This window comes from Danio rerio, chromosome 20, assembly GCF_049306965.1.
Source record: "Danio rerio strain Tuebingen ecotype United States chromosome 20, GRCz12tu, whole genome shotgun sequence".
NCBI classification, from domain to species: domain Eukaryota; kingdom Metazoa; phylum Chordata; class Actinopteri; order Cypriniformes; family Danionidae; genus Danio; species Danio rerio.
Window position 1 is genome coordinate 58,107,693 of NC_133195.1, and position 24,808 is coordinate 58,132,500.

The following is a 24,808-nucleotide window of genomic DNA, read 5'->3' on the forward strand; positions in this document are numbered from 1 at the left end:
TTTCTGATCAAATAAATGCAGCTTTAATGATCATCAGAGACTGTAACACTTTAATTTAGGTCAAAATTGATGCTATTACCTTCTGTCTTATAACCTGCCTGTTATTAAGATGTCAGCTGTTCATTAATAATTTTATAATGTATCTTATTCTACAGCTTAGCCAATACCTAAACTCACCTTCTACCTTACTAACTATTAATAATCTGCTAATTAGTAGTTCATTAAGCTAGTGTTACTACTTTTAAACTACATTTCCCATGATGATTCTCAGCCATTGCTTGGTATTTTACTAATGCTAAGTTTTCTATTAATGAGACGTTCCCAGGAGCACTTGAAAGCAGCATTTCTAGTCCCTATTAAAAAAATGTGCAAATAAACGTGGGGCAAACGCAGTATGTTTGAGACTCCGGGCTCCTTTAGCTCCTCGATGGCCACTTTTTTCAGTGCTTTCCGTACACTGAGCAACCTCAACATCTCACACACACACACACACACACACTAGAAGTACAGCATCCTTTATGATTTCAGCAATAAACACTAGCAGAAGATCGGCGGAGTGTACTTCCCTTACTGTACTCACACACTGCTGAGCCTGGTGATTACTATGCTAGCAAATCTGTGGCAAAACTTAATTTCGAAATAGAATATGCAAAATGACAATGCAATATGCAAAATGACAATATTTTTCCTTATTTACAAGTGCATTCTCCATGAAGTGTGTGCAAAATGATGTTTAAATGATCTGATGACATTTGACCATTTACAAAATGTTAACTGCATACTGATTTTGATGCTTTATCAGTTGAAAATTTAAATTGTAAATCTAATACATTAGATTTGATTTAACGTGCAAGCAGAACCGGTTGTAAAACTAGTGTTTTCATTAATTCACTGTAGGGTGTTCATTGCAAATATTACATATGCATTGCAGTATGCAAGGTATAGCAAAAAAGCAAGTTTAATTATTTTAATGCATTATTTAAGTTGTTTTAAAATTACAATATAAAAAGTGAAGATTGTTTATAAAGTAATTTCGAGAGGATCATGTGCTTACGATTGTCCACGGCTGGTTCTGCATTAGCCAACACGTGATTTACCAATCAGACAGTTACTAAGTCATTATAAGCATTAAGAGTTTCGTACCACAGTTATCTTCATCTTGAAGAATCCCCCTACCACCCCTTCTCCTCCTACCTTTTCCTAGATTGGGCGGCACGGCGGCCCAGTGGTTGGCACTGTTGCCTCACAGCAAGAATGTCACTGGTTCAAGTCCTTACCAGGCCATTCAACGTTTCTGTGTGGAGTTTACATGTTCTCCCCGTGCTTGTGTGAGTTTCCCCTGGGTTGTCCGGTTTCCTCACACCATCCAAAAACATGCGACTTAAGTAAATTGACTAATCCAAATTGGCACCTTAGACGTGCTCCTAGTCAGCAGTATATCTCTTCAAAGCAGTTCCTAATTGGTCATTAGTAAGGCCAGACGGAATCTGCGGACATTTTTTTCTATTTCTGCTAAGACTTTTGGTAAAAAATCTGCGGATTTCTGCTGAATTATTTTGGGAGTATCATAACTAAAACCTTAATATATGAAAAAAAAAATCTTTTAAACTTTTATTTAATGTTTACAGTGCAAATCCAATTAGATTTTCTTAATATTAATTAATTCAATAATATCAATAATATTACTGTAAAACTGAGTAAATATAGATTTACACACATTTACACAAGTAAATTAACAGAATTAATGATGGGCTAAAAATCAGTGGAATTCTGCGCGCGCAGATTTGGTGTGGGCCTAGTCATTAGCTATACCGCAGGGGGATCTCAAGAGCTACCTAATTTCAAACTTCCTTCTTTCCCTGCAAACAGGAGGGAGCCCCGGGCTCGAGGATCTTATGAGCTCAGGGCTCTCTCCCAAGACAGCATGCCAAACAAGTTTTATAATCAATCAAGTGTGAACTCTTGAACTTTGGTTCACAATGGAAAATGTAAATTATATAATTAATTACCAAACTTTGCGCACACATCAAGGAAAATGCTCATTCAAATAAAGAAAAACATTGCCAATTTCCATATTGCGTGGCGTTTTACACATTACGTTTCAAATGTAATTTTGCTCCTGATTTGCTTTCATAGATTTGGTTCCTTTTCTTCTTATTTTCCTTTATTTTTAGATTCTTCTTCTTATTCTTCTTCTTATTCTGATTGTTTTAGCATTAATGACAGTTGTAGCTGCAGTATATCTACCGTAGTCGTTTGAAATTGTCAAGATGTCATATTTTTCTACATGACTGTGTTACTAAACTCGTTTAGTAACTTGTTTTATATACAAGTGTTTCACATATAGCAGTATATAGAATATATATAACTATATATAAATATATATATATTATTTTCTGTACATGATATGATTTGAGTCCAGGAGAGTGTGCTGAAGGAAGAAACGCCTCACTGTGCCGACTGCGTCCGATCATCGCGTATGATGAATGTACAGCGCATAGTTACGTCTCTGATCTCCCTGGTGCTATCCATGATTTAATGCTGACGTTAATCGATTCTTTAATGCTGAACTTCACTGCACTCCTGGAAAATCTTTGATTGTTTCGATTCAAAACTAGTGGTGGCGCTTTATGGTAACTTTCATCAATGCATCAGAAGTGGATATTAGTATTACTGCTGCTACGATAGTATGGTTTTATTTGCTATTAGAGCTGTGTGCTATATTGACAAATGATCACAAAATATGCCATATTCGATTGGTAAATGTAATTTATTCTATACCAATTATTTATGTGTTAAATGAATAGATTGTCTATTACATTTTTTACCCAACCAGATGAGGCTGTACTATATTTAGCTCCGCCCCACAAAAGGTGCTGTTCTACTATTGGCTAATGTGGCCCAAAGCTGAAAATAAACACTAATGGGCGGAGTCGAGACGAGAGAGGAAAATGACAACAGTCTATCAGTGTCGAAATATCCGCGCAGGTTTACGTTTATTCATAGAGTTTCAAAGACTAATCGTTTGCACATTTTATTTTAAAGCCTGAACAAAGATTTAATTAGATCAGAAAAATATCGTAAAAATATTATTGCAATATTGTGCAGCCCAAATTCCTATTACTTTCTAAGTGAGAGGACTTCTACAACAAAAAAAAAACATGCAGCCATAAACAAATCACTGTAAAGCTGCGGTATTAGCATGTGAAAGTGAAAATGGGCGGGATAAAACAAGATAATGCGACACTAATAAGATGAGTGGTCACATTTTAATCTTCTGTTAATTTTATGCGATCATGTGACACGATTACACACTTGACTTCCTTTCATACGCATGTAATTGCGGCAGATTGTAAACGCAAGTGCGTGCAACTGTTTTCGCATTTCCAATGTAGTGCAATTAAATATGTATGAATGGACGTCAGTTGTGCAAATTGTGTGTGAAATGAATTTGTGAAACCAATCAAAGTTCAAAACATGACCTCTCTGTGTAGAAATTTAAAACGCAGAGTAATCGCGAGTTACATTTACATTGTAAAAGCGCTATATGAATAAACATGAACTGAATGGTTTTATCATCATCCTAAAACTCAAATAAATTTTACACACTCAAACTTTAACCATGGCATAATGCTGGGTTCACACCTTCTCGTCACATGCTCCATATAACTCAGAACGTTTTTTTTTTGTTTTTTTTCGGAAAATTTTATTTCGAATTGAATAGTTTTAACCTTCATAGAATATACAGTTGAAGTGTTCCTCGTATTTGTGGTAAACGTTGCACAATCACCCTTTTTTTGCGCTGCTCGTCAGAAATTCGCCTTTTTTCGCACATTTGTATTGTATGTAATCTACTTTCGCAAAAACTTATGAACCCAGCATATTTAAAACCACTGCGACGGCCATAGAACCACACAGCACCGCATCAACACACACACGTACACAAAACAGCACACCATGCAGAACTGAAAATTGATGAAGGTTATTCTTCACGAAGCGCCACCAGTAAACCGACACGAGCCGGTGTTGTGGATGAAGAGTTGTTCACTTTTGCCTGCACACTGTGCATCTCTGAGCATTATAAGCTAAGCACTTGACAAAGTTTTGTACCGCAGGGTTTAGAGATAGAAGAGCTCTACTTTACCTCACAAGCTATAGAAGAGACCTCAGTTTATGACCGTATTTTTTTACCGACCGATAAAGCAACCGTTCGCCGTTTGGATTATTTCTCACTCCTTGTAAATCGTTGTGTTCCCTTTTGACATTATGGGATGTTTAGCGTGAGCTCGGTTCATTTTAAAGCCTGTTTCTTCACGGCCAAACGCATTTGCAGATCTTCTCGTTTTAATGCAATAGTTCACCTAAAAATGTCTGTTATTCATCCTCATGTCTTTCTAGACCTGTACAACACTAACGAAAACAAAAGGAATCTCTTTAAAGAAAGTTTGGTCACGCTTCACAATAAGGTTTTCTTAGTTAATGTATTTAGTAATATAAACAATAGTGTTGACATGCGTGCAAGATATCTACAACAGTATTTATTCACTAAATTGTATTGTATATTATTAAAATGCAGTCGTGCATTGTTAGTTCTTAACTCAAAGTGCGTTAGCTAATGTTGGTTTCTAATAATAAATGTTGAATTTTAATAAATGCATTACTGTACTTTTCACTCTCAGTTCATGTTAGTAAATGCACTAAATATAACGTACATCCAGTACATTTTGCCATGTAACTAAACATTTAGATGCAAAACACTGATCTGAGCTGTACTAATTTACTAGCTCCTTAATTAAACAAAGCTTGCACATAGAAAAACGGCTGAACGGAGCCTACACTAATCTACTTATTAATATTCAGTCACAAGGTGGCGCCAAACAGCTGAATTGTTATCTGAGAATAACATGCCTAAATGTTGTGATCGACCAATCAGATCATGTTCCAGACATCTGCGTAATAACATGAACTAATGAAACCTTATTATAAAGAACAACTGAAGTGTTATTTCTTGATGGAGCTCTTTTCTATGCGATTTAAAACAAAACTTGCTGTAAAAGTCTAGTGTTAATGAAGAATAATATTTTTAAAACGTGTTGTTTTTTTTAGAAAAGTAACCCATATGCACTATATTTCAGGCTATATGTGCTGCTTTATGTGAGAAACTAACCCAAAGTCACTATGCACTGATAATCCATCACATTGTGTTCATGCTGGTATATAAATGCTGCACAGGTGCTCCGCTGCACCGCATTAACACTGAAATATGACAGAAAAGAGCTGCTGCTTTACTACGGTGTAGATCGACATGACGGCTGATGTTTTCATTTTTAGGTGAACTGATAAATCTGGACGCGTCGCTCTATTCTAGCTCGTTCTCTGAGATGGAAAAACAGGGGCCGGATTCACGAAAAATCTTCTATGGGGATAAGTAGATGTAGAAATGGGCTGTTTACATGACATTGTGTGTAGCCTGTTTGTTTACCTGCTAATGATGTTCTTGAGACTGAAAGCGTAAATACATAAACATTTGCAAAGGCATAAAAAGTATTGACTTTTGCAGAACCTGCATTTTGCATCGTATTACAGTAATTCAACCCAATTCTTATGTTTGCATTGACTTTTGCTGTAAACGTGCCACACATTCGGTCATTCGCATCGCATTACGGAAATTTTATTCAACTCACACATTGGCATTGACTTTTGCGGCAAACACATTGCGCATTCTGCGTTATTCGCATCACAGTACGGTATTTCACCAAAACTTGTATGTTTGCATTGACTTTTGCAGCAAACCTGTTGCATGTTTTGCATCATTTGGATTGCATTATGGTACTTTGCTCTCTCATTTGCATTCACTTTTGCGGCAAATGAGTCACTCATTATTTACGTTGCAATACTGTAATTCACCTCAACTCTTTGGATTGACTCTTGCAGTAAACGTGTCGCGCATTCTGCATTATTCGCATTGGGTTACGGTAATTCACCCCACCTCGAACATTCACATTGACTTTTTGCAGTGACTATCGTGTAATCGTAGCTTTTCGTCAATAACATTTTTCAGAAGTTGTAATCCTGTGTTCAGAGTGTGTCACTCGCTCTAGTTTACTCACCAGATGTTTTTCACCTCAAGCAAATGTTTCACTACAGTTGAATTATTTAAACTTTCGCTCCAGATACGGTTTTTGCGATTTTGCGGCAAACGTGTCGCACATTCTTCATCATTTGCATTACAGTACGGTATTTCACCTGCTTTGACTTTTGAATCAAACCTGTTGCATGTTTTGCATCATTTGCATTGCATTAAATGACCTCAACCTGCCCATTTGCATTAACTTTTGCAGCAGATGCGTCACGCATTTTATGATTATTCACGTTACAATACTGTATTTTGCCTCTGCTTGCTTGTTTGCATTAACTTTTGCAGAAAACCTCTCATGTGTTTTGTGATATTGCCATTGTAATATGTTAATTCAGCTCAACTTGCACACAAATATGTCGCGTTATGGTAATTCACCTCATTCCACGTTTGCTCCATATGCTCACAATTTGGACGAATTCTGCGTTTTTGCGGCAAACATGTCACTTATTCGCATCGCATTAAGGTAATTCACCTCAGCTCTCATGTTTGGGTTGACTTTTTATGTAACTAACGCACATACTTAATTCCGCATTTGAACCCAGCCTAAATCCTAAAAATTCCTACTATAAATAAGCATAAATGTTGTTCCTGAGTCCGGCCCCTGCTGACAGACGTGCGTGTTGGTTGGACGTCAGTATCTATGCTTCAAACGGAGGATCCGAAGCGTCTCGTAGCAGTAAATCCAGCTCTGTGTTCTCGAGACGGACTCTTCTACGTCTTCCAAAGCTCCTCCATTCTCTCAGCTCAGGTTTACACTATAGTCGAAGTTTACAGATGTTGGCTAGCAGGGTTAGACTGTGTATCGTGTGCCTGACGGGCTGCTTTTCTCTCTCTCTGAGCTCAACGCGATGCATTTCCACAGGCACAGCTCGCATTTGTTCAGTTCAAAAGTAGTCGCATTTTATTGGGTGGCTCTGAGGATGGCGCGGGTCTGGGAAACAGCACAGATCTGTTGGAGTTTCGTCTGTTTTGTTGCTTTCCAATGAGATGTGAAGATGTTGCACCTTGTGTTTGACCCACTGAATAAAAGCTCTAACTCCTGACCTCTGACCCTTTGACCTTTTGACCTTACACAACGCACTGACAATCACCACATCGTTACGTTATAATATCAATAAAAGTCATCTTTGCAAATATGCACAAGCTTTTTATCAATTTAATTCTCCGCGGATCACCAAACTTGTTCCTGGAGGGCCGGTGTCCTGCAGATTTCAGCTCCAACCCTAATCAAACACACCTGAACAAACTAATCAAGCTCTTACTAGCTAGCCAACAGCATCCAGGCAGGTGTGTTGAGGCAAGTTGGAGCTAAACCCTGCAGGGACACCGGCCCTCCAGGACCGAGATTGGTGACCCCTGCTCTATACTTGGTGTAAAATTAATTATATTTTTATTTAAATGCTTTTTTATTTTACATTTTATAAAGTTAAAGAGATCCTTTGCAAAAAAACACCACAAATTACCACATCATTTAATTGGTTAATGTTAACTTTATCAGTCGATTATCAAAACTAATACTCCATTTTATTTGTTTAATTTCAGCATTTACTGATTCCTTTTCTGATTAAATGTTGACTGTTAAAGTTTAATCATTTTAAAAGGTGATCTTTAAACAATACACAAGTTTTTTTTTCTTTTAATTCTGTTTATTAAATGATTATTAATGTTATGAAGTGCTTTGGGATTGCTTTGCTATGTTTAATGTACAATATAAATACATTTTACTGACTGATGTTGGGTCAAATATGAGCAAACTCAATGTTGGGTTAATTAGAATTTAATTTAAATGACACTTTTAAGCCAGACGGGTGGGTTTGTCCACATTTGACCCAATTTAAGTTACAAGTTACAACGCAGCATTTTTAGAGTGCAGATGACTCCATTTGTGTATTTGCACATATATGTGTATGGGCAACATCACATGAGTAGCAGTGTGATATGGCTGTACATCGGCACTGGTGGGAGACATTCGTTGGCTTGAGGCCAGAGGCAGAGTGCCTTAGTGTCCCAGCAGTGCTGATATACAGCCATATGGCACTGCTACTCGTGTGATAATGTGTTTTTACAACAGTTTGACGGCATAATCCTGTATATAAATAAGAAAATTAAACACAGAGGGCCCTATCATACACCCGGCGCAGTGTGGCGCAAGACGCAGCGCAGTAGTCTTTTGGTAGTTTCAGCTTGGTGCAAGAGTGGTTTTGAGACGTTGTGCTACGCTGTTTAAATAGCAAATGCATTAGCGCTCATTTGTGCGCTCATAGGCGTTCTGCTCTATAAAAGAGGTGTTCTGAGGCGGACCGCTGGCGCGTTGCTATTTTGAGAAACTATAATAGATTTTTCATTAGACCAAAACAAACCCGGTCTAAACTCCGGCGCAGAGTTGCACCTCGCTTACACACTGCTTAATACACACAAGAGAGCAACAGGCAAATATCTTTACATAAGAAAAAATGTAAATATTAAGGATATATATAGGATATAATAAGAATAGATATAGGATATAAATATAAAGGATTAAAATATTACAAAACATATTATTTTCTAGCCTACATAAATATGAAAAATCACTGCTTTTATGTCTTCTTCATCTCGGGAGGCTTTTTCAGTTCATTCATAACAATTTGCTTTTGTATAATGTTATTATTATTAGCAGTATTATTTATTATATCCATATTTATATTTGTTTTATTAAAAACAAGCTTAGATTTGCCCACCTGTCAGGTTTTAGACCATATGGGGCACAGCATGTGTTTTAGGATATAACTCAGGTTTTTGAGCACATTTTATTATTGTTCATTTATTCGTTTGCTGGAAATTAGAACTGAATTTAGAAATACTTTTGAAACAAATATTTGCACTTAACAAACTAAATTAATTATTTATAGACTAATTGATGTCTGTGCGTAAAGGTTTCCCTATCCAAGAGCGAAAGTGAAAGTGATCCATTATCTCTCATTGTCGCGCAGTAGATGCTCTGTTTAACTGTTTTCTGTTAACTGTTGTAAAACTGTTTGCTTGTGAAATGCTCATTTTTCCAATTAGACTTACTTTGCGTCCTGTAAATAGCGAATGCGCTCTTGGCGTGACGCAGCTGACTTTTAAAGGGAATGGGAGATGAGACTCTGATTGGTTTATTCTCAAAACACACCTATAACTCATTAAGAAAATAAACTCAACTCTTTTAGACCATGCGCCACGGCGCAAAGCGGATTTTCCCGTCCGTAAATTAGCAAAAATGCGTTCTGACACGCCCTGAAAGCGTTTGCGCTCTGCGTTTTGCGCTCTGCGCATGGACTGTCAAAATAGAGCCCTGAGAGTCTAAAAATTCTGTATGAGGAACTACTTTCTTCCGCCATTCCTTCACATCTGCAGCTGTTGTCAGAACAGCAGAAACCGCTGCTCATTTACCAACATCACTGTAGAGCTAATGTTTGAATGATTCTCTAGCGTAATGTCTAATTGTCTGACAAAACAGCTGATTTTGCTCATATTTTAGGATTATAAGGCTGAACAGCATGAAATGTCATCAGTCTACAAAGATTTCCCAGGATTTCTCTGCTGCAATCAGGAGATCACAATAATTAACCCTGAAAAAGCCAGAGCAAAGCAAACACTAGCAGAATACTGTGGTATACATGCAGCACTACAGCATACGAGAGAGACCGATTTAGAGTGTCACTGACCTGTTTTATCAGCTGTAGTTTGAAATTGCGCTGTTTTTCTCCCCTATCCTATTATGACGTCTCTGTCGCCATCTTGTGGCGGAGCTTCAACCATCTTTGCTCTGCTCAGTATGACGCCCTATTCACACGGGGCGTCAGCGTCAACGCTTGACTGAAGGTGTGTCTGAGGTTGGGGCTAAAGCGATCATCATAGCAGCGTCAGCCAATGAAATTCAGTCAGCAATAGGCCACAGTCTAGCTGTATTTGCATACAGCGATCTGATTGGCTGATGCTTTCGTCAGCTCTTGAAAAGTTGAGCTAGTCCCAACTTTTGCAGCGAGCAACGCCTCTAAAGCGGCACCGACGGATCCACAATGCAGTTCGGCAATGCCTGACGTCACCCATTTAAAGTGAATGAGAAGCGTTGACGCCGATGCTCTATGTAAATGGTGCGCGAGAGGCTGATGGCTGCACTGAATTTCCAAAATGATAAATATATAAAATAGGCACTGTCCTTATAAATAAACTGCAGAGTTGCAGTCTAAACGTTCTCGCCTCAAAAGTACATGATGTTGTCCGACAGCTGCAATATTTGTCAAGCTGTAGTAAGTTTATTGATCTGCTGTACCTCTGTGTGGGCGGAGTAATACAGAAGGGTGAGGAGGCTGCGCAAGTGCTGATACTGCAAAATATCGCACGGCTATCAGCCAATCAGATTCTAGAACAAGACCAAGCGTATGTGTTTGTATATATGCGCATATTTAAAGTTATGATAATAAACATGTAATTTGCTTACAAAAGTTAAATTTATTAGTTGATTAACTACAACTAATAATAAATCATTCTGTATATTTTTATTAATGCGTTTTAAAATGTATTATTAATAAACACTGTGTTGTAAACCATTATGAATGTTTTAACATTAATGTAAAGCTGTTAAAAGGCGTTGTGTAAGGTTAATGTTAGTTAATGCCTTCACTATTGGTAACAAATGAGATCTTTTTCTGAACTGTGTGACATTTTTCATCTTTTGAGTATATTTTTTCAATTTTTCAACAAAATTATGACATTTATGTTTATTTTTGTCATTTATTAACGTTAGAAATTCTGTTAACTTACATTAACAACTGTGATAGGAGAAAAAAAAGGAAAAACACAGTGGTAATGCAGCAAAATACTTGTTTTGGTTATATAAAATAATGAAATATGTTCTTTTTAAAATATTGTGTTCATTGTTTATAGGTTTTTCTTTTCTTATTGTGGTTACACAAATCTCAAGTCATTTATTGTGCTTTATTCTTTAAAAAAATCAAAAACACTCAAAAGTCCTGTCTATAAATTTGCATTATTATTATTATTATTTTTTTTTATTATTATTCAGCCAGGAGATCACATTGAGGCAGTACTCTCTTCTTCCAGTGAGACCTGATCATTATAGTCAAAGTATATGTTCCAGAAGTGCTGTAGTGCTTTTAGCTGAACTTTTCTGTTTAAAAATGTATAATTGGTCAAATGGAGATTAAAAATGTGTATAAATAACTTCATAAATGTGTCATATTTCTGTGTATTTGCATAAATGTTCATTATGATGAGCTGCTATGGCAGCAGCACACCGCTAGAGGCCGCCGATGCTTCATTTTTGCCACACTTGAGCACAAGAAAAGCCTTTAATTTTAATCTATTAGTAGCTATATGATATAGTCAACTTTAGATCGTTTATATTTAGTGGTGTATATGGTAGGAATGACAGTGTGATTATCTAAATTCTGCTTCGCATCAGAACACATTAGCTTGGTTATATTTCTGATGAGATGACAGTTTTAAAGTGATTGTTCTGTATATGTTATTTTAGATGTTATTTCCAACAATTGGAGTAGTTTACACTAGATTATTATTATTATCATCATCAATCGTCATCGTCAAGTTTTGTTTTATTTGTGGCCAGCGCGCCGTCTGCTGTTTGGCGCCAAATCACCTCAGCAGTTAGAAACCGTTTTTATCCACTCATCTGTGATATATTATTAACTTCATCTTGATATATGTCTACCTGAGATTAATTTCAACACACACAGCATTTCTGGAATATCGCGTGACTTATCTGTCATCGAATATACAATGACCGATGATCTAGTGGATGAATTACTCGGTTCTTTTTACTTATGAACGAGTGAATTAATGAATCGCTTTGAGTCGGTTCTTTTTATTTTGATGAGTGGGTCAATGAATAAGTGACTAAGTCGGTTCATTTTATTATTTTGAAGAGTGAGTAACTTAATGTAAGACTCACTCAGAGTTGTTTATTTTTATATTGATGAATGAGTGAACGAATGAATCAGTCGATTCTTTGTAATGAGCGAATCAATAGAATCACTCTGATTGGGTTGTTTATAATATTCATTTTATATTATTATTTTAAATATAACTTTATTTTATTAAATATTTAAAAGTTGTTATATTTTGGGATTTTTTATTTATTTATAATTTTACTTTTGAGGTGTGCTATACAATATCTCTAAATTATTCATGCACCCTTTAATGCAAAATGTGCAAATACAGATGTTAAAACGTTATTTAAAAATTAATACAGTGTTTAGCTTAAAATAAATAATCTGTATTAAAAGTGAAGTAAAAAAGGCAGATTAAAGGTTATAAATAAAACAATTCATAATGTATTATATTTTCACACAAAAGAAACAATGAATGGTGACAGATTTTTATTTACAGTGAGGGTCTGTCAGCTCTTCGTGTGTTTCTGTACATTTGTTGTATGCTGAACACTGGTTTATTAAGATAATTCACAACTCTGACAGAGAAATGTCATTTTTAAAAGCAATTAAAAACACTGTAACAAGCCTGCAGTGACGTATGGATTCATAAACGCTTCAGATATCAAACATTAAGCACACAGATTGTCAAAACATCAGGAAAACATTGTAACAGTCCTATATTTACAGCCTGTTTACCGTACAGCAGCTGCTGTCAGGAGTCATAGCAAATACTGTGAGTGTGTGGTTTATTCTAGAACTGCAGGTACATTTCGCATCTCCGGGAATTTTCTATTGTTTTTCAAAAACCAGACCTTTAATCAAATAGTTTTGAATAAAAACACAAATTATATCGTGTTATCACTGATTAATAAAGTCATCTAGAATGGCAAAGAAAGCCTTTTTGCAGGACTCCCAGAGTTCATCAAGACTCTTTGTGTTCATCTTCAAAACCTCCTCCTTTATCATGCTCAATAATGTTCATATCTGGTAACTGGGCTGGCCAATCCTGGAGCAGCTTGACCTTCTCTGCTTTCAGGAGCTTTGATGTGGAGGCTGAAGTATGAGCAGGAGCGCTATCCTGCTGGAGAATTGTCCCTCTCCTGTGGTTTGTAATGTAATGGGCAGCACAGATGTCTTGATACCTCAGGCTGCTGATGTTGCAGATCTCTCGCACGCCCCCATACTGAATGAACCCAAACCATGATGTCTGCTTCACCAAACTTGACTGATTTCAGTGAGAATCTTGGTCCATGCTGGTTCCTGTAGGTCTTCTGCAGTGTTGGTGATGATTGATGCAGATCAGCAGATGATTCAGCAGAGAAATCCACCTTCAACACTTTTACACATCATCAGCTCGATCACTGTCTGATATGTACCCGCAATTCTGGAATGAGTCCTATAGTAAAGTGTGTAATATCTGAATGTGAATCTTGATAAATAAATCACCCAAAGCTGCAGCAGTGCTTCATTTAGACTGATCTTCTGCTAGAGTCTTCTTTATCTGTACTATTCTCGTATTTCATATGAGACTGGGGTGTTGTGTGTGTCTTCAGATCAGCAGCTGACCAATGAAATTGTTTATACTATAATATTGCTTGATTCTGATTGGCTGACAGATGTTTCAGGATGTTCATCAGCTAATATTTGAGTTGTTTCCCAGCTAATGGTGTGTGTGTGTGTGTGTGTGTGTGTGTTTGAGCGTGTTAAAGTCTTGGTGAATTAAGCAGAAAGAAAAATAAAAACAGTTCATTATTGCAATTCTGAAAAGGAGATTAATTTCTAAAAACACTTATTGTATAAGCTCTGAGTGTGTGTGTGTGTGTGTGTGTGTGTGTGTGTGTGTGTGTGTGTGTGTGTGTGTGTGTGTGTGTGTGTGTGTGTGTGTGTGTGTGTTAGAGAGAGAGAGAGAGAGATAGAGAGTATGTGTGTGTGTAGGTGCATGTGTGACTGAGCAAGTGTGTGTGTGTGTGTTAGAGTGAGAGAGAGTATGTGTGTGTGTAGGTGTATGTGTGACTGAGCAAGTGTGTGTGTGTGTGTGTGTGTGTGTGTGTTAGAGTGAGAGAGAGTATGTGTGTGTGTGTAGGTGCATGTGTGACTGAGCAAGTGTGTGTGTGTGTGTGTGTGTTAGAGTGAGAGAGAGTATGTGTGTGTGTAGGTGCATGTGTGACTGAGCAAGTGTGTGTGTGTGTGTTAGAGTGAGAGAGAGTATGTGTGTGTGTAGGTGTATGTGTGACTGAGCAAGTGTGTGTGTGTGTGTGTGTTAGAGTGAGAGTATGTGTGTGTGTAGGTGCATGTGTGACTGAGCAAGTGTGAGTAAAAGAGTGTGTGTGTGTGTGTGTGTGTGTGTGTGTGTGTGTGTGTGTGTGTGTGCACGGTCATTGGATCACTGTATCCTCTTCAGAACTCATCCTCTGAGCTGTCCGCCAGCAGCATGGTGTTGTCTGGTCCGCTCTGCACTTCTCTGGGCGGCTGCAGCACAAAACAAGCATCAGCACTGCAGGTAAAGACTGAAATCAAGACTAATGATTGTGAGGGTTTGATTGTGATGGTGTCAGTGTGAGGGTGTGATTGTGAAGGTGTCATCATGACTGTAATGATCGTGAGGATGTGATTGTGATGGTGTTATTGTGACTGTGATGATGTGATGACTGAATAATGATTGTGATGGTATTGTGATTGTGACTGATGATGTGATGACTGACTGATGGTTGTGATTGTATTGTGATTGTGACTGATGATGTGATGACTGAATGAAGGTTGTGATTGTGAGGATGTCAGTGCGAGGTTGTCAGTGACTGTGATAATTGTGAGGGTGTGGTTGTAATTGTGACTATGATGATTGTGAAAATGTAGTTGTGATGGTGTATTTGTGATGATGTTATTGTAACTGGTGATGGTGATGATGTGTTTTATATCTGACTGGGATTTGTGGTGGTGTGATTGTATGGGTATGATTGTAATGGAGTGATTGTGAGAGTATGATTGTGAGGGTATGACTGTGAGGGTGTGATTGTGACTGCCAATTGTGATTGTGACTGATGATTGTGATGGTGTGATTATGAGGTTGTGATTGTAATGACTGACTATTGATTGTGAGGGTGTCATTGTGATTGTGACTGATTGTGATGTGTGGTTTTGAGGGTGTGATAATGACTTTAATAATTGTGACTATGTGATTGCGACAGTGATGACTGATGACGTGATGACTGACGATTGTTATGGTATCATTGTGACTGTGATGATTGTGAAGATGTGTTTGTGATGGGGTGATTGTAAGAGTGATGATGTAATGCCTGACTAATTATTGTGATGGAATCATTGTGACTGCTGATTGTGAGGACATGAGTGTGACAGTGTCATAGTGACTGATGACTGACGATTGTTATGGTATCATTGTGATTGTGATAATTATGAGGATGTGGTGGTGTGATTGTGAGGGTGTGATTTTGAGGGTGTGGTTGTGACTGATGATTGTGATGGTAGGATTGTAACAATGATGATTGCGAGGGTGTAAGGGATGATTGTGACGATTGTAAAGATGTGATTGTGAAGGTGTGACTGACGGCTGTGATTGTGTGATTTTGAGAGTGTGATTGTGACTGATGATTGTGAAGATGTCATTGTGACTGTGATGGTGTGAGTGATGACTGTGATTGTGTAATGGTGGGGATATGATTGCGATGACTGTGACGGATGATTGTGTGTGTTATTGTGGCTGATTGTGAGAGTGTGATTGTAATGTGTGATTGTGATGATGTGGTTGTGACTGATTGTGAGGATGTTATTGTGACAGTCATGATTGTGATTGTGAGGTTGTGATTGTGACACAGATGATTGTGATGTGTGATTGTGACTGATGGTTGTGAGGATGTGATTGTGATGTGTTGTTTTGAGGGTGGGATAGTGACATTGATGATTGTGAGGGTGGGATAGTGACTTTGATGATTGTGAGGGTGTGATTGTGACAGATTATTGTGATGTGTGGTTTTGAGGGTGTGATAGTCACTCTGATGATTGTGAGGGTGTGATTGTGTCAGAGATGATTGTGATGTGTGGTTTTGAGGGTGTGATAGTGACTTAGATGATTGTGAGGGTGTGATTGTGACAGAGATGATTGTGATGTGTGGTTTTGAGGGTGTGATAGTGACTCTGATGATTGTGAGGGTGTGATTGTGACAGAGATGATTGTGATGTGTGGTTTTGAGGGTGTGATAGTGACTCTGATGATTGTGAGGGTGTGATTGTGACAGAGATGATTGTGATGTGTGGTTTTGAGGGTGTGATAGTGACTCTGATGATTGTGAGGGTGTGATTGTGACAGAGATGATTGTGATGTGTGATTGTGAGGGTGTGATAGTGACTCAGATGATTGTGAGGGTGTGATTGTGTCAGAGATGATTGTGATGTGTGGTTTTGAGGGTGTGATAGTGACTCTGATGATTGTGAGGGTGTGATTGTGACAGAGATGATTGTGATGTGTGGTTTTGAGGGTGTGATAGTGACTCTGATGATTGTGAGGGTGTGATTGTGACAGAGATGATTGTGATGTGTGGTTTTGAGGGTGTGATAGTGACTCTGATGATTGTGAGGGTGTGATTGTGACAGAGATGATTGTGATGTGTGATTGTGAGGGTGTGATAGTGACTCAGATGATTGTGAGGGTGTGATTGTGTCAGAGATGATTGTGATGTGTGGTTTTGAGGCTGTGATAGTGACTCTGATGATTGAGAGGGTGTGATTGTGTCAGAGATTATTGTGATGTGTGGTTTTGAGGGTGTGATAGTGACTCTGATGATTGTGAGGGTGTGATTGTGACAGAGATGATTGTGATGTGTGGTTTTGAGGGTGTGATAGTGACTCTGATGATTGTGAGGGTGTGATTGTGACAGAGATGATTGTGATGTGTGGTTTTGAGGGTGTGATAGTGACTCTGATTATTGTGAGGGTGTGATTGTGTCAGAGATGATTGTGATGTGTGGTTTTGAGGGTGTGATAGTGACTCTGATGATTGTGAGGGTGTTATTGTGACAGAGATGATTGTGATGTGTGGTTTTGAGGGTGTGATAGTGACTCTGATGATTGTGAGGGTGTGATTGTGACAGAGATGATTGTGATGTGTGGTTTTGAGGGTGTGATAGTGACTGATGATTGTGAGGGTGTTTTTGTGACAGAGATGATTGTGATGTGTGGTTTTGAGGGTGTGATAGTGACTCTGATGATTGTGAGGATGTGATTGTGACAGAGATGATTGTGATGTGTGGTTTTGAGGGTGTGATAGTGACTCTGATGATTGTGAGGATGTGATTGTGACAGAGATGATTGTGATGTGTGAATGTGAGGGTGTGATAGTGACTCTGATGATTGTGAGGGTGTGATTGTGACAGAGATGATTGTGATGTGTGATTGTGAGGGTGTGAGGGTGTGATAGTGACTCTGATTATTGTGAGGGTGTGATTGTGACAGAGATGATTGTGAGGGTGTGATTGTGACAGAGATGATTGTGTTGTGTGATTGTGAGGGTGTGATTGTGACTTTGATGATTGTGAGGGTGTGATTGTGACAGAGATGATTGTGAGGGTGTGATTGTGACAGAGATAATTGTGATGTGTGGTTGTGAGGGTGTGATAGTGACTTTGATGATTGTGAGGGTGTGATTGTGACAGAGATGATTGTGAGGGTGTGATTGTGACAGAGATGATTGTGAGGGTGTGATTGTGACTTTGATGATTGTGAGGGTGTGATTGTGACAGAGATGATTGTGAGGGTGTGATTGTGAGGGTGTGATTGTGACAGAGATGATTGTGAGGGTGTGATTGTGACAGAGATGATTGTGATGTGTGATTGTGAGGGTGTGATAGTGACTGATGATTGTGAGGGTGTGATTGTGACAGAGATGATTGTGATGTGTGATTGTGAGGGTGTGATAGTGACTGATGATTTTGAGGGTGTGATTGTGACAGAGATGATTGTGATGTGTGATTGTGAGGGTGTGATAGTGACTTTGATGATTGTGAGGGTGTGATTGTGACAGAGATGATCGTGATGTGTGATTGTGAGGGTGTGATAGTGACTTTGATGATTGTGAGGGTGTGATTGTGACAGAGATGATTGTGATGTGTGGTTTTGAGGGTGTGATAGTGACTCTGATGATTGTGAGGGTGTGATTGTGACAGTGTACCTTCTTCCTCTGGTGTTTGAAGCTCTCTCTCCTCTTGCGGTGGATCAGTCTGATGCTGTAAAGAGCGCCAACCAGCAGAAGAGCTCCAGCGATACCAATGCCCACCGGTGCCAGCATTCCAGACACATAACCAGCCTACAGCAGGCAGACACACAGGACATGCTCACATTCTGCACTCCTCTGAACAAAACACAAATATCCCACTGCTTATACTACATTAAATAGCCTGACTTACATGAGGGAAATTCTTTTTCTATTGGGTTTCGCTTTGTGGTGACTATTGTGTGGCTAGTGTTTAGACTGTTGCTAGAGGAGCATATGTAGTTGCTAGGGTATTGAGAATGGTGGCTTGGAAACTGTCTGGATGTTGTCATGTGTTTTAAGGGGGGGGTAGGCTGTTTGCTATGTAGTTGCTAGGATTTTTAGGGTGTTGCTATGTGGTTACTAGCCTTTTCTGAATGGTTGCTAGGAGGTTGTCAGGATGTGGCTGCTGGGGTATTTTCGACTGTAGCTAAGAAGCTGTCAAGGTGTTGCTGTGTAGTTGTTAGGGTGTTCTATATGGTTGCAAGGAGCATCTTAAGGGTGTGCGTTGTGGTTGTTAGGGTATTCTGGGTGATTGTAAGGAAGTTGTTATGATGTTGCTATGTAGTTGCTAAAAGGTTGTTATGGTTTAGTAGTTTCTAGGAGGTTGTCAGGATGTTGCTAGGATGTTTTGGATTGTAGTTAGGAAGCTGTCAAGTTGATGCTATGCAGTTGCTAGTGTATTCTGGGCTGTTGTTTGTAAATCGTCAGGGTGTTGCTAAGTGTTTTATTGGTGTTTTGGATGGAATATGTTAGGTTTTGTTCTGGGTAGTTGCTAGGGAGTGTTAGGGTGTTGATGTGTGGTTGCTAGCGTATTTGGTATGGTTGTTAGGAGGTTGTCAGGGTTTTGTTTTTGTATGCTGGAATGTTTTGGATCATGTCAAGTTGTTCCTAATGGATTCTGGATGGTTGCTAAGATGTTTTCAGGGTCAGTAATGTGGTTGTTAGGGTATTCTGGCTGACACACTAGGAGGTTGTTAGGTTATGTGGTTGCTAGAGTGTGATTGTTAGGTTGTTTTGGATGGTTGCTCAGAAGTTGTGAAGGTGTTGCTGTGTGGTTGCTATAGGTTTCTGGATGGTTGCTTAGTGGTTGTCATTGTGTTGCTATGTGATTGCTAGGGTCATTTGAGATTATATGCTAAACGTTTGTTGGGGTATGTGGCGGCTCAGAGCTTACTCAGGGGTTGCTATGTGGTTGTTAGGGTGTTTTGGATGGTTGCTCGGAGGTTGCCAAAGTGATGCAGTATGTTTGTTAGGGTGTTGCTACGCGGTTGCTAGGATATTCTGAATGGTTACTAGGAGGTTGATAGAGTGTTCATATCTGCGTGCCAGATAATCCTAAATGGTAGTTATAGGGTTGTTAGGGTGCAGCCTTCTTCTTCTTCTTTGTTAATTATTCCAGAGTATTGAGCAGCTCTATATGTGGAGATCCGTATCCTACATGATGAGTAATGAGTTATACCTTCTCTCTTATCAGCTCCACCCAGCTCCGCACTGCAAACAACAAAGACAAGAGTTAAGCTGAGTTCTGCAGCATGATGATGATGATGATGTGTGTGTGTGTGTGTGTGTGTGTGTGTGTGTGTGTGTGTGTGTGTGTGTGTGTGTGTGTGTGTGTGTGTGTGTGTGTGTGTGTGTGTGTGTGTGTGTGTGTTTTCCTCACCGAGGCCCTGGTTCCGCTGCACCCAAACTGGAGGTGGAGGAATGAGGCTGTATGGGGGACGCGTGTGGGGTGTGATGGTGCTTTCACTCAGGTCCTCTTCACTCTCCTCCTCCTCCTCAGAGTCCAACTCCTCGTCCTCCTCATCTTCATCAGGCTCTTCTGTTAGAGAGACGTTTGGGTCAGAACAAACACACAATCGCACAGAACAAACACACACTCGTGCAGAACGAACACACTCACACAGAACAAACACACATTAACGCATAACTAACGCACACACACACACAAAACAAACACACACACTCGCACACAACAAACACACACTCAGAACAAAAACACACTCACACAAAACAAACACACACTTACGCAGAACAAACACACACTCAAACAGAACAAACACACACTCATTTAAAACACACACTAACGCATAACTAACACACACTCACAAAACAAACACACACTCATGCAGAACACACACTCGTGCAGCACAAACACGCACTCACATAAACGCTTACCTAACGCACACTTACACAGAACAAACACACACTCCTGTAAAACACACTAGTGTAGAACACACACACACACACACTTGTGCAGAACACACACTCACTCATGCAGAACAAACGCACACTCGTGCAGAACACACACACACTCGTGCAGAACCAACACACTTGCACAGAACGAACACACACATAAAACGAACACACACTCATGTAAAACACACACACACAACAAACACATACTCATGCAGAACACACACTCGTGCAGAACCAACACACTTGCACGGAACAAACACACACTCCTGTAAAACACACTAGTGTAAAACACACACACACACACACTTGTGCAGAACACACACTCACTTATGCAGAACAAACGCACACTCGTGCAGAACACACACACACTCGCACAGAACAAACACACACTCACGCAGAACACGCACACACTCGTGCAGAACACGCACACACTCGTGCAGAACAGACCTCTGGACTCCTGATACTCGCTGTTGGTCTTTGGTGTCGATGCTGGTAGCTGAACTGTCAGGTTCTGATAGGTAATTGACCTCAGTGTGACATCATCACCTGCTGGACCAATCAGAACACAGATAAGTCCATCGTCAAGCCATATATGAAATATGAAAACGGTTGAGTGTCCAGATACTGCTCATGTTTTCTTAAATATATATGTGGTGCAGCCGTCAACACTGAAACACTGAGACGCTGTTGGGGTTCTCCTCACCCAGTGTGGTGTCGGGCGGGTCAGATGTGGATCTCTGGCCATCAGATGTGGTGTGTTCAGCTTCTGTGGGCTCTGCTGTGCTCGTGGATGTGCTGACAGACACACGGGCCGGCGTCACGTCCTCAGACGGCTCGAAAATAAGAGGAAGATCCTCAGTGGACATGGTGGCATCAGTGCCGAAATCCTCCGACAGAGACACGGCGCTCACTGACTCTAGAACAGGACCACACATGTATGATCAGTGCAGTCTAGGGCTCTTTGGGAATATGTGCATGACTATGGTTTTGTGAAATGTAAAATACGGTATGTTTTGCTGTACGTTTCTGATAATAGATCCACTCGAGGGCGACATTTTATGAGTCTGGAAATGCGTTACTTGTTGTAAGTTTTGTATTTCAGATGTCAAATATACTAGAGGCCGCTGACTACATTATGCAAATCTGAATATATTACTTACTCTGCACATTTCAGATGACAAATCCACTAGAGGGCGCTGTCTACATTTAAATTAATCTAAAATACATGGTATGTTTTTGTACATTTCAATTTTGGCAAATCTGAAGTATATATATATATATATATATATATATATATATATATATATAGAGTACATTTTATTGTACGTCTTAGTTGACAAATCCACTAGAGGGCGCTGACTACATTATGCAAATCTGAATATATTACTTACACTATTGCCCTTTTCACACATACAGACCTTTCCGGAAAATGACCGGCAACTTTCTGGAAAGGTGTGTATGTGTGAACAGGCCCTTTTTGAAATACCGATAAATTCGTTCTGGCTTTTTTCCGGTAAGAGGAGTTGTAACATTACCGGTAATTTGCCGGAATGCTGCGCTGTGTAAATGCAGAGCCAGGAAGATTGCCGGAAAGAGCGCGTGCATGTCTAGAACGTGCTGACGTGAGACGTCTACTTTCGACGACGCATTCACGTCTGCGCGGTTTATGAGAATAAAAGCCTTTGAATATTTTTCCAGACACATTCAGCTTCTAGATGTTAGTCAGATCACGTTTATATGTTCATCTTAATGCCAACTGTGTAAATAATCATCGATGAGATGCTTATGATAAGCCGGTGTTTGTTTACCGTCAAGCTCTGCTTCCTTCAGTTGATTGACGCGTCGTGTGTGCCAATGAAGCACCCAGTAAGCGCCAGCACACACACATATCATGAACATCTCGACATGCGAAAGTGTTTCTCTACATGTTTTCATTGAAGTTGTTCACAATACTGATCATCCACAGAGTTTGTGATGTAGTCAAATGTTTACAAATACAAGCGCAGCCAGAATTTAGAATTTACATAAAAAAAAATGTCAGAATTTAGCTGTGTTTTGGAATGGATGTCTTTTTCGGAAAAACTCCGTAACGTCCTCGTCTGTGTGAACAGCGCTTTTTTGAATTTAGCGGTAAAGTCGTTCCGGATATTTTCCAGATACTTACCACTGTGTGAAAGGGGCTAATGTTTTGTTGCACATTTTAGATGACAAATCCACTAGAGGGTGCTGTTTACATTTTTGCAAATATTAAATACGTAACTCATGGTATGTTGTGTTGTACGTTTCAGCTGACAATTCCACTTGAGGGCGCTGTCTACATTTATATGAATCTGAAATACAAAACTTATGGTACGTTTCAGATGAGAAATCCACTAGAAGGTGCTGTTTACACTTGCAAATCTGAATACGTTACTTAAGGTATGTTTTTTTGTACATTTCAGATGACAAATCCACTAGATGGCGCTGTCTACATTTATGCAAATCTTAAAAAAAGAGCGCTATTTGCATTTTCGCAAACCTGAAATATGGTATTTACAGTACAGTTTATTGTACGTCTCAGCAGGCAAATTCCCTAGAGTCCGCTGTCTACATTTCTGTGAATCTAAAATGTGTCACATAAAGTACGTTTTGTATGTTTTAGATAACAAATCCACTAGAAGGCGCTGTCTACATTTTTGCAAATTTGAAATGCGTTAATTAGGGTATTTTGTTTTCCATTTCAGATGACTAATCTGCTAGGGGGCGCTGTTTACATTTATGCAAATCTGAAATGTCACTTATGGTAAGTTTTGTAGTACGTTTCAATGACAAATCTGCAAATCTTTATTTGCAAATCTGAAATGTGGAATTTAGAGTAGATTTTATTGTACGTTTCAGATGGCAAATTTACGACATTTATACGAATCTAAAATGTAAAATAAGTTAAATCTAAAGTAAGTTTTGTACATTTCAGAAGACAACTCCACTAGAGGACGCTGTCTACATTTATATAAATCTAAAATATGTTATTTATGTTATATATTTTTGTACGTTTCAAATGACACATTTACTAGAGGGCTCTGTTTACATTTTTGTGAATATCAAATACAACACTTATGGTATATTTTATTGTATGTTTCAGATGGTAAATCCACTAAAGGGCTTGCTCTACATTTTTGCAAATCTGAAATGCGTTACTTAGGGTACGTTTTGTTTTCCATTTCAGATGAAAAATCCACAAGGGGGTGCTGTTTACATTTATGCAAATCTGAAATGTCACTAAGTTTTGTAGTACGATTCAATGACAAATCCACTAGAGGCGCTGTCTACATCTATTACAATCCGAAATAGTACGTTTTGTTGTACGTTTTCAATCACAAATCCACTAGAGGGTGCTGACCTAAACCTTCCCTAAACCCAATTGCTTAAAATGAAGTGAGGTTTTGGTTGAAACAAGAACAAAAATCTACCATATCTGGAAAATTATCCAGTTTTATTCTGTTTTCACTAAGACATATTTGTTCTTGATTTAACCTGAAAATCACTTCATGGTGATCCTTTTGCACACCTCTAGTAAATGCATCCTGATTACTGAATCTTTAGATACCAGAAAACTAAATAACGACGGTGTTTTCGACAGCCCCAAATAGTGACTAAACAGATTTCTGAGGAAGCAAACAGAATGCATGTGTACTTGACTGGCTCGTTCTCATGCGTGATGAGTTAAAGCCTGCAGACGGAGCCGTCAGGAGCGTTCGCATTAATTCTGCATGTGGAGCAGCAGAAGTGCAGACACCTCTTTTAGCAGTCAGTTCTACTTTCCTCCAGCTCCACTCAAAATAGCAAGTAATTAGGCTCCGTCAGACGCCTGCTGGGGTTTAAAGTGGAGCGAACGCTCGCATTCACCAACCTCAATGAAACATAATGGAGGAAACTCACACACAGCTGATCACACTAGCTGCGTTTCCACCCAAAGTGCCAATTAGATTCATGCGAAAACCATCGTATTTCATATTAATATTTATAATATTAATATATATAATATTTCATAATAGTCCAAACACATGCGCTATAGGGGAATTGATTAACTAAATTGACCGTAGTGTATGAGTGTGTGTGTGAATGAGTTTGTATGGGTGTTTTCCAGTAATGGGTTGCAGCTGGAAGGGAATCCGCTGTGTAAAATATATGCTGGAATAGTTGGCGGTTCATTCCGCTGTGGCGACCCCTAATAAATAAGGGACTAAGCTGAAAGAAAATGACTGAATCTAATCTTGGAAGCTGCTGCTGTCCTCCAGG

General features: G+C 39.1%; 1 protein-coding gene across 6 annotated transcripts in view; it reads right to left on the bottom strand.

Moving 5' to 3' along the window:
* Positions 1-12,504: 12,504 nt before the first annotated feature.
* armh4 (armadillo like helical domain containing 4) overlaps positions 12,505-24,808 on the bottom strand; it is a 17,145-nt gene continuing 4,841 nt past the window's right edge. For 3 of the 6 annotated variants that reach the window (XM_073933874.1, XM_073933877.1, XM_073933878.1), the window contains 6 exons: positions 21,234-21,446; positions 20,978-21,076; positions 19,995-20,153; positions 19,794-19,825; positions 18,251-18,385; positions 12,505-14,541 (listed from right to left, as the gene is read on the bottom strand). In XM_073933874.1, the coding sequence (XP_073789975.1) occupies positions 14,470-14,541; positions 18,251-18,385; positions 19,794-19,825; positions 19,995-20,153; positions 20,978-21,076; positions 21,234-21,446 (710 nt within the window). In that variant the 3' untranslated portion in view covers positions 12,505-14,469. Of the gene's footprint in view, positions 14,542-18,250; positions 18,386-19,793; positions 19,826-19,994; positions 20,154-20,977; positions 21,080-21,233; positions 21,447-24,808 lie in introns of all 6 variants that reach the window. The other 3 variants (XM_073933873.1, XM_073933875.1, XM_073933876.1) reach the window with 1 other exon arrangement.